Source organism: Zeugodacus cucurbitae, chromosome 3, assembly GCF_028554725.1.
Source record: "Zeugodacus cucurbitae isolate PBARC_wt_2022May chromosome 3, idZeuCucr1.2, whole genome shotgun sequence".
In the NCBI taxonomy this organism is placed as follows: domain Eukaryota; kingdom Metazoa; phylum Arthropoda; class Insecta; order Diptera; family Tephritidae; genus Zeugodacus; species Zeugodacus cucurbitae.
In genome coordinates, this window is record NC_071668.1 from 151,070 (window position 1) to 167,398 (window position 16,329).

Genomic DNA, 16,329 nt, shown 5'->3' on the forward strand with positions numbered 1-16,329 from the left:
GAAAATGGAAAAGTGCATTAGGCACCGACTTCACATGTGGATTGTAAAAATAAATACCAACAACGCGGCACCATCACGGCTATGCTTTTGCTGCGTTGGCGGACGCAAGTTTGGCAAAATACACCACTATTAAACAAAGGCCACAGCAAACTTTTCGTCAGAACAGTCAGGTATGTAAGTAAGCTCTTTACCATTTGCAAATTAATACAAATTCCAATATATTTGTATATAAATACATACATGTGTACATAAAATTACTAAAATGCACTTGAATACGCTCGTTTACAACATTTTTTATCAAAATATATGTGTATGTATGTATAAGTGTGTATTTACGGCTATTTGGCTACTCTGACAAGTGGCATCAACAATCTGGCGCTCCGTTTGCACCCAATTTGCTCTTGAAGGTGCACTTTTTATTTTTCGCAACTTCTTTGTTCAATCAAAAGCTTTCGAAAATCATAAGGCAGTCGTGCCAGAGACTAAATTCTCTGTCATTACTTATCAAAATTATGTTCTCTTTTGTGGAATCCATGTATAAACGAAAAACAAATGGAAAAGCTCTTGTGTATGAAAACTTTGAATACAACGCCATTGTAGTTATTTCAAAAAGCTCGAAAACTTGCAAAGAGAGATACTAACTCTAAGGATTTGCGTATACATATGCATACATATATATATATAATATAATACCTAAGTATGTACATACATATGTATGTAGCCAAGCAAATTGCGCTAATTTTTGTTACCAATATCCAAAAGATAAAATATTAATTTTAAGAAATTGAGACGCATATTTAAAAATATTTTTTTTTCATATATTTATTTATTTATTGAATCTGCTCTTTGAGGCCTAATAATAAGTTATAAAATCCAAATTCTAATTAAAACTAGACAAGCTCAACCAAGTGATTGAGTTGTTGTTTGGGTGATCTCGGAGTTTGGATAAATATTTATTTCTACTTCTTTCTTTACCATGAGAATACCAAGATCTTTATGGATATTTTTATTACGCATGTACCGTGGTGAGCACGTGTTTGTTCTAAACATTTTTGATTGGAATCTCTGAATTATATCGATATTGGTTGCACAGGTCGTACCCCCAGTTGAATGGCGTACATCCAAATCGGCTTTATGACCGCGTTATATAATAGAACTTTGTTGTCTAGGCTAAGTTTTGAATTTTTGTTTAAAAGCCAATTTAAATTTGCTGCTCTTATCTTCATGCAGGTTATTTTGCTCGATATGTGTTTTCTCCACGTGAGCCTTTTATCCAAGTGAATACCAAGATATGTTACTCCAGTAGCTTGGGGTACTAAAATATTGTTCATTTTAACTGCCGGGCACGTTTTTGGTCTTAGGGAAAAAAACCTGGATAATTATTAGAAAATACATAACTGGTCCTGAAGCGACATTGCGTCTGCAATAGCCATACCTTGGTGTGCGATTATCCTGGAAAATCGAAATACATACATAAGTATGTATATCATCGACAATACCTTCAAAAAATATTTATATCAACTAGACTTTGTAGAGAGAATTGAATACGTAAATTTTATTGTTTCATTAGCATAAACGAAAGTGGTTCATGAATAGTCCACCTTGTAGAGCGATTGAAATTGAAGCATAATTATTTTACCAAAACACAGCACCAGTGATAGTAGAAAATTTGTTAGTTAAATAAATCTGACTTGCATATAGTACATATTTATGTATATGTACTTATGGCAGCATCCTGCAAAAAAAATACGAGTTCACACTGCAACGAATAATTCAACTCACAATGCTTTGACTAAAAATAGGGAAATATAAAAACAATATGGGTAATTTAATATACAAAAGCAAAGTATATGCGAAATTAATATTTATATTTATTATTATATATGTATGTATGTATAAACATATAACTGTACATTAGCAGGTCTATAGAATTAACATATGTTACAAATCAAACGAATTAACAAAAAATTTAGAAAACTGTAGTAAAAATTAATCACCAAAATTCATCATCAAAAGAAACTGTCTCCAATAAGATTTGTTTTTTTTTTTAATATATACCTTCTGCTAGCTGATTTTTTTGGGTTTGATTTGCCGTTTAAGTAGCCAAGCGGTATAATCGTTTTTAATTTTTTTTGCTTTGGATTTGCGCAGGCGTGCACTAATATAATCATCCCGCTCGCGCAACCAAATACGTGCGTACTCCCAGCCCATGAGCCAGTTCATTGGAATAGGACAAGGCTGTGAAATCGAAGGTGTGATTACATGGAGAAAATCATTAATAATACATATTATGTATGCATTTATGTTCATATGTGTGTATGTTTAATATACCCTTGTGAAATTGGAAAATGTCCTGTGATGTAGTTTCAAACAGAACTTTGATTGGCCACTTTTGTATAATTAAAACGTAAACAATAAATTGTTATGAGCGCCACACTCCCAATCTACATACTATTTGTATAAAGTTTTATTCAAATATTCATTGGTTTTCGTTTTATACATATGTATATAGTAAAGTGAACGAATGAGATAGTTTTTAAATTAGTGTTATATCGGTAGTAGGAGTGGTTCACAACCGTTTTCGAATATTTAGATGATGACAAGATAAGACAAGATGTATTAATATGTACCAATAAATGTAGACATTTTACAGGAATAATAGCTCCTGAGATATGGTTTTTGTAGGCCAACGCCCACTTTTCAAAAAAATGACATCCAAATATGCCCTTCCATAGTATGATCCTTTTTACCAACTTTTACAGCTTTATTTACGGCTTAGTTTTAGCAGTATTTGGTTTTTCAGTCAACGCCATTTTGTAGGCGTGGAAATGGTCCAAACTCAAATGTCTCATAGTGCCAAGGAGTATGAGTAAGTTTCATTAAGATAATTCTATTTTTACAACATGTTGCGAGAGTATAAAAACATGTAGGGAACGACTAAGTAACATCAAGTGGTTCTTGAGATATGGTTTTTACCCAGAAGTGCCCATTCTGAAATTTGTATACAAATTTTAATGCAGCTATTCCGTACCATAGCACATATAGGTTTTCGGTTAATCCATCTTGTGGCAACCTTCTTTTGGGGTCCAGAAATACGTGAACGTTCATACGTTTAATCAAAATATCTTGATTTTTACTCAAGTTATCGCTTACACGGACGGACATCCGGAATTCAACTCATCTCGTCATCGTGATCCCTTTGATACAAATATATAGCTCTATATATATACCAATTGGCTTAAGGCACTAAAAGCAACATTTATGTGAACAAAACTATTATACTGTGTGCGAGAGTATACAAATTTAAATATATATATATCAAACATATAGTTTTAAGCTATAATTAAGCAGTTAAAATTGTGGTACAATTTTGAAGCTAATATCAATTGAATCGAAATGAAATGAACCTTATAACTTGAAAATCTAATCGATGCCGAACATGATAAAAAAAGAAAAATGTATTGTAATGCCTTTCTAATGTATGTGCATATGTATGTATCCAATACATGTAGAACTGAAATTTGTCCATGTACAGTTGAACTTCCCTAACTCGAATCTCCATAATCCTCAAAAAAACTTCGAATTAGAGAGACTCGAGCTATAGAAGTTTTCATTATAACATGAAAATTTTAAAAAACTGCAAAATATATATTTATTCACAGTTTTTTTTTATTTATTTTGCATAAAGTTTTATGTACATATATTAAAACACGTATTTTGTAATTTTGTTTGTTGCAATTTGCTATTGTTTGGCTCATGACGTTTGTCCTTGCCTTTGTTACATGAATTATGCAATCCATAAGTGTTATATCATATTTTTGTTCGCCTCCATAAGATATAGAGAGACGCTTTTAATATTCTGTCTCGATAAAAAAATTTTAAATTTTGTTATTTGTATATTATTCTCCTAAATGTTATTGCCAACTCAAGAGTTCCAGTTTGGGAGATCTTCGAGTTATAGAAGTTCGAGTTATGAAAGTTCAACTGTATATTCCTATGGTTAAATCATTAAACAACAGTTTTATTAAATATGTATGTAGGTCAATGGTTCTATAAATTTGAAAAGGTTTTTGTGAGTCTGTGAAAGAGTATTAAATAACAAATAAATAAACTAAATCAAGTAACCCATTTCTAAAGGAAATATATGCTAAGCTCTGAAATCTAACTTCAGTGTGGTCATGCATTTGTTGTTGCACTACTGGCTTTATCATTCTTTAATTTTACCATGATAACATTTTCCTACATCCACGTCTACATGTGTATGTATGGATATATTACCATTGAGCAGGTAAACAAAAGCAAGAAATCTCATTGTTTTGGTTTTTACTTTTGGTTGGTAGTGTCAAAAATTTTACAACAATCACCCAATTTTGCAGCTTACGGAGCAAAATTAACTGAAAAGATCGTTTCGTTGATTTAATGTATCCATGTCAACTACATACATACGAAAGTGCGTATGAAAAATAATTCGGAACCTACATCATTCTCGTATGAAGGTACGAACTTCTTCTGCTTTATGTAAACGTGTGACTGCAAATTATCGCGCGGCCGCACTATAAACGCTTTCGACCATTCTGCTTTCATTTTCACCACAAGATATATTTATATTATTATTTTATTTTAACATTTAGCTATTTATACCACACAAAAATAATATTTTACACTTTTTAATTTTGAAAATAACATATTTTTGAAAAATATTGAACGACTTTAAAATCAAGTCCTTTTTTTTAATATTTTCGCTGTAAGCACAAGTGAATGCAACCGAATTTATATATAGTTTTTGACATTATATTGCATGGTTATAACTTTTGCCTTGTTATAAAACCAAGTACGTAACCAAAAATTTTATATTATTGCAGTTTGGCAAAATTGTAAATGGACAAGTAAGAAAGGACTAAGTTCGAGTGTAACCGAACATTTTATAGTCTCGCAAGTTATTTAATAACACACAATTTGACCCATATATAGACTCCACTAGAATATCGAGAATCACTATATATAGTATATATGATTTTACAATCACTTCATTTTGCTAAGATATCTCACATATTAACCGATATATACGATATAAAGGCCTCCGAAAGTGTCCGTATATTAGGTATACATATAGGGGCTACAGGATTTTGCACAATTTTGGCACAGAAGCACACTGATATAAAGAAAAAAATTCTCTAAATTTCTTTCGAATATCTGTGAGATTTACCGATGATTTCTACAAAAAATTTGCCTCAAGCCCCGAGGTCCACATGTTCGGTATCTGGGGTCTTAAAATGTTATTGTCCGATTTCGGTGATTTTAAGAAGGGTGATGTCAAACAAGAAACGCAACATTTGTGCAACGTTTTGTTCCGATATCTTTACTGGTGTTTAATTAATAGATTGCAAAGTCAACAAATCAGATGGGCTTCAAAATTGTGTTATAAGGAAAGTAGGCGTCGTTGTGAACCGATTTCTTCATTGAAATACCAAGGAAATGTTAAATAGGAATAATAATTTCAGTGATATGGCTTTTGACCCATAAGTGGGCGGAGTCATGCCCATTTAAAATTTTAAAATTGGAGTGCAGCCCCTCAGGACCATCTTTACCATGAAATTTAAGCTTTCTGGTGATTTTTCTTACCGAATTAAAGCATTTTTAGTAATTTTCAACATAACCTTTGTATGGGAGGTAGGCGTGGTTATAATCAGATTTTATCCATTTTTAGGCTGTATAAGCAAACACCAAAAAGAAACAACTATGGAGAGTTTGGTTGATATAGCGAGATATGTAAAAAAACTTAGTAGGGGGCGGGGTCACGCCTACTTTCCCGAATAAGTAATTATTTTATTTCTGGGTGACACAAACAACCGTTATGAGAACAAAAATGTTGCGAAAGTAAAAAGATGTTGTAAGTGTAGCAGTGACCGGACACCACCCAGTGATCGGACGCTACTCACTGCATTTATAATAAGAAAATCATTAAAACTAGCATATGTATTAAGAAAGACCTTAATCGAAACTGCCTTCGATTTATAATGATATGCCAAGCATAATTTTCTTACAATTGCATCGCCGAATTTGTAAAAATGTGTTTGTAAATATTTAGTATTGATCATAAATGATCTAAAAATAACTAATAAATTCAACTGTCTGGTTAATGAAAAAATATGTGAAATTCCAATGTCCGTAAGCTTTATTTTAATTTAAACAATTTTTAGAATGAGTAATGAACAAAGGTGTATAAAAAAGAAATCATGTTCCGACTAAGGTAGTTATGGAGAAGGCGTTAGCAGACATTCGAAATAATGCGTTAAGCCTCCGAAAAGCTTCCAGTATTAATGGAATTCCTAAGTCCACCATTCAAGATCGCCTCAACGGAAATGGGTTTGAGTTTTCATTCAAATTAGGTCTCCATTCATATTTGACAAAAGAAGAAGACATCATTGTAATCTGAATATTGAAATGGTGCAAATGTGGGTTTGCTCTTAAAAGGGACGATATTCTGAAGGCAGTCCAGAAAATATCAAAGATTTATGTAGCGAATAAATGGTTAAGTGAACAAAATATAAAGAGGCCTATTATTTACAAAACATATAATGCAACCTGGATTTCGTAAATACGTGCTGTATTCTTTGACCCATATGCTGTCGACTATTCAAAATGCGTTAAAACCACTCAAGTGAATTTTCGTTATTCGAGGTATTTGTTATCTAATTTCCTTACTACTCATTACTGCGTCTTGCTTTATATCCCCCGCATTTTTACTAAAATCATCCTAACTTTGATTTATACATTAATCATCCAATATATAGTATATATTGTACATAAAACTTTTAACTGTTCGAAAATTCTTACTTGACTTTATTGAGATATCTTGCGCTGATATACTATGTACATACATATGTATGTGCATTATGAAGATATTCGCTTTTAAGAGAATCGACTGTGGCGCCCAAAAGTGATATCAACAAGCAAACTATTGAACCGCCACCGCCTGTTGTTTGTACATTTTTGCTATTCCCTTTCACATTGTATTTGTTTGTTTGGCTGACGATGCAAATGCGTTTGTGTTCGTGAGTCGTTAAAATACGTACAACTGCGACGAAGTGGTGAGGTGACTCAGGCAAAGCCAGTGTACGCGTAGTCAAAACAAAAAGTAGCAGTCACCTACTTACATATATGTGACGAACATTCATATCTACATTCGCCCATAAGTAAATACACATGTGCATGTGTATATTCATTTTTGTGAAAACAACCGCAAACGAACGGCAGCGTATGTCGGTGACGAAAGCAATGGAAGAGCATTTTTTGCGTTAATGCTGACGTCCAATTCGACTTCGATGTCAGCGCCAGCGTTTGTTTGTACAATATTGAGCGACTCTTGGGTTGGTGTCATTGGGTTTATTGTTATTGTTCCTGAGTAAACAACATGCAACAATAACAATTTCACAATACTAGCTCATTACTACGAACGAAATGCACATCCATGTATTCATAGATATTATAATACATGCATACATACACACATGCCAACATACATACGATGGATGTGTTGGTAGATGACATTAACGTGGTTTTATTTGTTTTTATGTTGAGTAAGAATTGCTCCAGTAAAGACTTCGTCTCCAGACACTTACCGTATTGTTATTGATAGTTTATTATTGTTTTTTTTTAGTTTCTTTAATTATTACATCAAAACAAAAAAATCCGCATTTGCTCATCCGTGTTCGCCTTCGCTCTTCGCTCTTCTTTTTCAAAGTAATCAGTCAACGGCCACAGCGTTCATTGGTTCGTCGCAGTTGTCTGCATCGGTCGCTGCTCTCTCGAACAAATAAAATATTCTTATGGTGTTGTTTTGTTATGTTTATATTTTATTGTTGATTCTTTCAACATTCCCCAACAACACACACCCTCAAGCAAACATACGTTTATTTTCATTCATTTGCTGTAAACAACACTTCGTCATCCCTTGGTCTCACTCGGTCTTCGCCGAGACAATACTCTGCTCAGATGAACAGCGACGTCAGCTGCTAACTCCAGATACAAAACCATTCACGCCATGCGTACTGCCTCTGCCGCTATGCGGCTTCGTTGTTGTTTACTCACTATATATAAATATGTTAGCACATTGAATTGCTCCGCGCGCTTTGCACAGCTCAGCGCTGCGTCAAAGTCAAACGAACTGAGCGCAGAACAACTCAGCAGTTGAGAAATTTCATTTCATTGCGGAGCATTTTAGTCGTTTATCGATTTCGCAAGGTTTAGAAGTGTTTTAAGACAGTATTTGTTGGAAAACAGAGGAAAGAATATTTCGAAAAAATACCAAAAACAAAAGTGAAACAATAAGAAATACATTGAGTTGGTTTTGTAGTAAAAGTTGAAATTGATCAGTGTACATGTGCGTAAAAACGTTGGTGTTGCCAGTTTTGGCTAAATTCATCAGAAAGTGAGTTGCGGGTGTGTAAAACAACTTATGAAATATTAAAATTGTGATGCGCGCGAAAGTGATAATACAATGTTCAGCTACGTAATTTTTCTTGTATTTAGGTTTAACAAAGATCACAAATTTACAACCACAATCACGTGACTTTAGTAAGCAAAGTAAAACATTACAAGTCGCAAATAACATATTTAATAATAAACAAAATGAATAATTTACTCATTTTAATGATCAGTATTTGTCACATACTTTTACCGAGTAACTACGTACATATGTAATTAGAAAAATATTTTAGTATTTACAATTTATTTCCTCACATCAACTACAAAAATGTATTTTTGTTTGTGCATATACAATTTTTAAATATAACTATGGTTATAAAATTATAGCATATCAACAAATAAGTATACGAAAGATTGCGCATATTGTCCTAAGTATATGAACACGGGAATAAAAATAAACAGTGGTTTATTGCAATAAACGAAACAACATGCTTACATAAACAACCATCGATAGTTTGTTTCGGGATTATCTATTGTCTTGTGCTTCATAGTAATAATTAAAGTTTATGCCAAATATGTAATATATGCATCGAAAAGAAACACACTATTTGGAATTTTTGCGAAATTGTTCATTCAAATATACCGTATATGTATATGCAAAATAAAAAAGCCTTTATTTTGATGCATTTATAACTTTGACTTAAAAGCTTTCTTTAATATGATGACTACATAAATATATATGTACATACGTATTTGTAAATACATACTGCATTTTACTTTATACATATTCAGATGTGTGTCACTAGCATTTCCGGTATGAATTTAATTTCATTCAAACACATCTCAACACTTTTTTAAGTGTACGCAGGTCATTTACGCGGAAAACTGCCAAGTACTGAACAACCAACGAAAACGTCAAATATATATGCGCAGCTAACTAAAAACCTATCAAAACAAATGCAAACACAACAGAATTGCGAATAACATGCTAGTTATACTAACAATGAACGAAAATAAAAATGATATTTATTCATATGTATATATATATATAGATATATATAGGAATAAACATGTTTTTATGTATATAAATACAACAAAGAAGAAATAATATTTAATATGAATAAAATAATAAACAAAAATGGAATGTTTATGTGGAAACAAAGAACTAAATTCAAACTCACAGATACTCCTATCTGTTGTAAATTCTTACTCATACATACATACATTTGTACGTATAATTACGTGTGTGTGTGGCTTTCGTAGAATGGCAAATGTGTCACCTTTTTGACAAAGTTATTTTCTTCGGAAGTTCTGCGACTATCTAGCCCAGTTGAACAGAAAAATTTGTTCAGGTGGAACTTTTTTTTACTCTGCGTTTGTAGTAAATAGTGCAATTCAGGTGCACTGCTTACTTTTCTGAACAGGTTCATTTTTTTTTTTAAATAAAAGTCGAACCTTTTGATATTAATCGTTTACGGAACGTTTTTCCCCGTAAGACATTAGGCTTTGGAGCACCAAAAACAGATATTCCATGTGTACATGTGCAAACACAAATTATTAAAATTTCAAAGGACTTTTTTGTAACGGACGGATCTAATAAAATGTAAAATCTGAAGGAATTGCAACATATTTAATAATAATAATAATAATTTATAATAATAATTTTTCCGGTTATAAATGTAAAATATTTATGATTATGTAGCCATATGTACTTAGAAATGAAGCCGTACAACTTTTCTCTTACTTATCTGTTCCTTCCTTATGATAGACATTTAGAGAGAAATTGCATTAAACCAATAAATCAATTGATGAAAATACAGCGTTTGGTACCTCAAATATTGTAGAACAAAAAAAGAAAGTTGGTTTTTCTTTTCACACTGTGACAATATGCAGAACGAAGGCTTTTGCTCATAATAATTAATATTAAAAATTAGTAAAACTCTTCCACAAACAATAGTGGCTTTCGTTAACTATTTAATGATCTGAAAAACAAAGCCGATCACCTCTGGGGCCGATAGGACAGTATTCACCGTCTAGTAAGTAGGTTCTCCGGGAAAGTCCCCTATTTTGACAGTTCCGTGATATTAACTAATTCATTTAACTTAACCATTGAAAATTACTTGATCATTGAATATGCAATTGTAAATAGCTGAAGTTAACGTCAATACTCTAAAACAAGAATAGAGGTCTCATCATAGGCCAAAGATTTTGCAACACTTGGTAATGATATTAATTAGCACAAGACCTATTGAATAATTAATTGATAATAAAACAAGATAAATGAGGGCAATCTGTTCATAATTTCGCCCAGTACAACATATTTACAGTCATTGACATTTTTATAAATATATTTTTTAAGACACCTTAATATATGTATATATATATATATATATATATACTTCTTACATAGTATATAGTACTCGTCTGCACCCAAAGGTAGCTCTTCACCTTGATATATATAAGTATAAATATTTTTTATTTGCCCAGATATGTACAATGTTGTAGTGTAAAATCGTCTGTGCCGTTTATACTCCAAATACGAGTATTCACCGAAATTCCACAATTAATCTTTTTGATATACTAAAACGCAATGTGAAATGCTGTGTAAAATTTTAGAAATCTATTTAATTTCGAATAAAAATGTATATTCAGAAGAGCATTTCGCAATTTTTCTTTATAGATATTAATTTTCTTCGTTTCACTTTCATATTTTGAACTAGTATAATTAATAGCAGCTAAATATGATCCTAAATATCCTAGAATGTGCACACAGAATAATACTCTTGTTGGTTTTAGCATGTAAACAATTGTATGTACATACGTTTTACATTAATTTTAATTAAAGAACAATCCTTGATTTAAAACTATAATCTAATGACATATGTTGATTAATTTTATAATAGAAAGGAATTTCCATAAGTCGCTAATGCAGCAGCCACAAACCCCTATATTATTCGCGCCAATCGATTTTGATTCAACCGCGCAATCGCTCACGCTAGTAAACCGTGCAATCATGGAATGGACCAACGATGATGCACTCGAACTAATCGAGCAATATCGCATCCATACCGAATTGTGGAATCGTGCCGATCCCAAGTACAAAGATAAGTTATGTCGCTTTCGAGCTTGGTCGGAAATAGCAGAAAGGTTTGGATGCAGTAAAGCTGAAGTGGAACGAAAGATGAATGTTTTACTCACACAGTATAGGCGCGAGAAACACAAAATGCTTATTAAACTATACCAGGGAATACAGCCGAACCCATCCAAGTGGTACGCATTCAAAAGGTTCGATTTTATGGAGGCGGGTGGCGGTAGCAGTAGTAGTTCATCGAGCAGATCGGGCACAAACGGTCATGCATCAGCGACGACGGCTGTAAGTCTAAACGGTCTTAACTCTTACGAAACCACAACAGCAGGGGCGCAGCAGACAACAAGTGCAGCCATCGCGGTGGCAGCGACGACTACAAACTCCGTTCCGAGCACTTCTCAACATCGCCGCATGAAAAAAGAGATGAAGTATTTTGGTGCGGTGAGTATCCTATCATCAAATGACACATCGCATTGCATTCGAGAAATCATTGTATATATGTATGTATGTATTGGAGTAAGGTACTGGACGAATCTGCCACAAGCCTTATTCATAATTTCCAAATAAAATAAAGCTAATTTATAAACAAAAATAATAATTAGTGATATTTATGATATATGCATAAATTTATTAATTTAAAATAATAATACCAAATTTTTTATTACTTCTATATATTAATGTATATTGTATGTATATATCTACTTATATTTGGGTTATATCTACTTATATGTTAAATACCCTTACGATAAAGGTCGCGAAAGATCCCACAGAGGATGTTTAAAAAAAGCCAATGCTTTATGATCCCGGAATCCTAACATATTCTGCCACACATTTGTTGAGGCGGATAATATATATACTGTCCAATCTACCTGGGTTGTCCAAATCGCTACAAAGTTGCTTCAGCCTTAGTCTTATAAGGCGAGGCATCTTAATGCGAAATGTAACAGGAAACCCATGACACTATGTTTGCAATGTGGCCTAAACAATTTCAGTCGTGACCCAAAATATGAAGTGACAAGGAGAAGTGATCTTCAATACCTTTCAATGGTTCGAGTGATATGGGTAATTAGCTAGATGAAAGATGATAATGAGGAAGATATTTGTGAAATTATCCATGAATGATAATCAACATCGTCTTAGTGGTATTGATGAGATATAGATATGGATAAATTCATTATTTTGAATTAATACATATATACATATGTTTGTATCACTGTAAGTGCGTATAAGGCTATGTTGGAAGTCGGAAAGTAAATGTATAACATCAGTAAAAATGTCTAGAGCAATAGGACGTTTATTCCGTAAAGCGACATAACATTTGACTATTTTCATTAAAAAAATTGTATACATATATATATATGACTAGTACCTTTGTAAAAAGGAAACTATTTTTGTAGAAAATGCAATTTTTGTATCATATTTTGTGTTATACCGCCAAATACTTTTATTTCGAAAGGTATTTTAGCTGTTTTAAGTGGACATTAATAGTATCCAATGTATTCCACGGAACATACATCCTATAAATTACCTGAGGTAATGTGTACAATTTTATAGTTTACAAATTAACAATAAAGTGCCTTTAAAATTTTATTTTCACAGAACTCCACAAAAGAAAACAATATTAATAAACAATTTGTATGTTCATCAAGTTTAATACAACCATCCTCCAAATAAATGTATTCTGGTCGATGTTCTGAAAAATTTAAGGGCATATGTATTTTCTATTGCACGCACAGGTGTCCCAGTTCATTTAAATAAAGGAGAATACAACACTGGGTAAAACAGGCAAGGACTACCGCGTACATTTCGTATACAAATGTATTTACTTATGCTTGTAGTATGTTCATGGGTGTTTACGTTTAAACTCAATGTTTTTCTTCCACTTTTGTTATTACTTCTCAACAACGCGTTCATACAAAACAAAAAAATTTGTGGACTTATACAAATAGACATGTGCATAGGTAAATACATCAGTGCACTTGCTTGAACACCACCCCTCATCCCAAGTTTCGAACAATACGAAATGAACAAAATAATAATAATAACAGAGGTAAACAACAGAATTTACAAATTTACATTCGTATGTGCTATGCCGAACAAATTACGGATATTTTTATGTGAATGCTTACACATGCCGACGTTTGTTCATACCCAGCAGAAAAATTAACCAAGTTCATTTATATTACATTGCGTTACATGTCCAGGACTACTAATATTTGGAATTACATTCAACTTAAAATCAATAATACTTCGTTAAAATACTCTGTCTCTTTTTTAGTAAGTTCATATATTCAGATACATATTTACATTTATATTTATATGAATATAATATATTCAGTTTGGTAAGCAGAGAGAAGTTTTGTAAAAAAAAAATATCTAGTGAGAACATAATATGTGCTAATGATTATTGCTAGTACATCCGTCGAATGAGCGTCGTCGGCTTAGCACTCGCGTTGCTGCGAGCACAACATCGACTGTGTTATTTGTCCATTGAATGGAATGATAATCAGTTTGTTTACATTTTAGTTGTACCATGTGAGCACACTATCGCTCCGTCATCACACCGTTTCTCAGCAGTACCTTGGTTCAAGAGATCAAAAGTTTGTAGTGTTCACTTTGCGCGCCAAAGTACGCTCCCTGACACAACCACTTACTACAACATTGGCTTTATATATGTATGTATAACGTGGACACAAAGTCTCTTTACACATTATGAGTACGCCACATATACGTGAAACATGTTGTCCACATAGATCAGATAGTACTCCATAATTAATCACATTTCTTATAAAATACGCAAATATCCAATTAACATTTCGATTTCTTAGAGCAGTAGTAAATAATTTATCTCTCCATAACTCTATGGTGTACCTAAAAATTCATATATATATATAAAAAATTTCATGTCACGTTGTTCGGGATTCACGTCTAAACTACTGAACCGATTTTAGTAAAATTTTGCACACATGTGCAGTTTGGTCCAACTTGAGAGATAAGATAGTTTATATATAAAATATTAGTGACAATGTCCATCCGCGTCCGGTCATTCATTTGGTCAAGCGATAACTTGATTTAGATATCCTAATATAACAGAGCACACTTAACCCTGGGCACTGTGAGAAGGTTGGTTTCAATATAACAATTAACATTAAGATGTAAAATTTGAAGCACATGGTCACGATATGCACATGGGTTTTCTGTGTCTTATTGCTATGTAAATTGGCGAGGTCACAGACCAAACGAGATTTTATATACAATCAACCAATGCTGACGAAAAACTTTAAATGAAGTAAATTTTATAATAGCGTTAACAGAAAGAGCTTCACTGAAATAATGCATAATGGGCGTGGCAAGGACCATTACTCTTTGACCTATTTGATCAATATTGGGCATTATTTTTCAAGGGATGAAATGGATTGTATCTTCAAATATAACACAACGTTAATTTCTGTCAGCAGTAATGAAAATATCAGAATAAAAATATAATATTTGCATATTAATTTATAGGAAACGAAAACTCTTCGGTTGTAGGGTTTTCTACTTCTTGGTGATTTCCGATAAACTTTGCCGGTCATTCTTCGTATTACTTTCATGATCAAATCAATCCTTTTTATAGCGAAATGATAAAACACATCACTTTTTTATATTGACGACATTAACTTTAAGATATATATAAAACACATATTGCCAGAAATTTAAAACGGCTATAACGTTTTTGGCTATATTATTAAATAATTAGTGACTCATTTGACATTATCAAATAGTTAACTAGAATATAATTTAACGTACACCGTATCTACAGCCACCGTAACGCGTGACCCGGTCATTAGTAAGCTTATATATTGTTATATGTAAAATTATGGAATAGGCAATACAACAATTTCGTGTTGTGACTCGAATTTGGCAAAAATAACGTCCTGAACGAAGATTTCTATAGATTTAAATTTTTATATTGTCTGTCATTTGTTGTTTTCGGAGAGCAGTTTACGGAGTACTCCAATATGGCACAATCAATTAATTTTTGCAGGGATATGCCCATTATTGTAAGTCTATCACTTGGTACAATACCCACCAAGTTTAAATATATCCAGATACATCTATCTATATATACATATGTATGTAGGTACAGTAGTTTTTCAAAATAACGAACACACTAATTTTCAGGCCTGTTCGTTAAATCGAATTTTTCGTTAATTCGAGTAGTCACTTAGAGGTATATTTTTCGTAAACGTAAATTGCAGTTTAATAAATTGTTTTATTAATTATTTGTTAAAAATGAAAAACCATAACAAATCAACTCAAATCCGCTAAATTTTTCCAAAATGGACTATTTCTGACACTTATACTTCTATTTGGTGCTGATCAATAATTTTAATCATTATTATGAAATTCATAATTTTTTCTTTCTTTTGAATTTTTTCAAGTTTTATTTTCGATTCTATCAGTTCGATCGTATTTGATTTTTTCCTCTTTCTTCATATGTCTTCTTCATGTTGTTCGTTAAACCGAGTACTTACAAATCACCGATGTTCGATATTTAAGGTACTCAATGTAACAAATTTTCTTGTTCGTTATAAGCGGTTTTCGTTAAAAGGAATATTCGTTATTTCGGAAAACTACTGTACAAATCATAAGTATATATGAAAGTACGTCGTTATTTTTATTTGCTTTAACAAAATAATAATAATCTGAATCACATACACATTTATGAACAACAGAAAATAAGAATATAAATCAACAAAAAACATTCGTCGCAAATATATAGCAACAATAATTAAATCAAAATATTAATACAAAAAATATAAAACTAAAGC

General features: G+C 32.2%; 2 protein-coding genes across 5 annotated transcripts in view; one reads left to right on the top strand and one right to left on the bottom strand.

The window, feature by feature from the left end:
* Nucleotides 1-24: 24 nt before the first annotated feature.
* Nucleotides 25-16,329, top strand: part of LOC105209589 (uncharacterized) — a 25,150-nt gene continuing 8,845 nt past the window's right edge. Inside the window, exons 1-2 of one of the 4 annotated variants that reach the window (XM_054228085.1) lie at nucleotides 25-170; nucleotides 11,331-11,956. In XM_054228085.1, coding sequence (XP_054084060.1) covers nucleotides 11,354-11,956 — 603 coding nt within the window. In that variant the 5' untranslated portion in view covers nucleotides 25-170; nucleotides 11,331-11,353. Of the gene's footprint in view, nucleotides 171-7,877; nucleotides 8,578-11,330; nucleotides 11,957-16,329 lie in introns of those variants that run through there. The other 3 variants (XM_029038745.2, XM_011180047.3, XM_011180049.3) reach the window with 3 other exon arrangements.
* LOC105209588 (uncharacterized) lies at nucleotides 1,850-4,717 on the bottom strand. The gene is made up of 2 exons (XM_011180046.3): nucleotides 4,480-4,717; nucleotides 1,850-2,238 (listed from the first exon to the last, which is right to left on the bottom strand). The coding sequence occupies exons 1-2, from the start codon at nucleotides 4,582-4,584 to the stop codon at nucleotides 2,065-2,067; spliced, it is 279 nt and encodes a 92-aa protein (XP_011178348.1). The 5' UTR covers nucleotides 4,585-4,717; the 3' UTR covers nucleotides 1,850-2,064.

Excerpts from the sequence above, each read along its gene's own strand:
- LOC105209588 (XM_011180046.3), bottom strand. The coding sequence starts at position 4,584 with ATGAAAGCAGAATGGTCGAAAGCGTTTATAGTGCGGCCGCGCGATAAT. Across the intron at positions 2,239-4,479 it reads TACCTTCATACGAGAATGAT|CCTTGTCCTATTCCAATGAA; the intron begins GTAGGTTCCGAA and ends TCGATTTCACAG.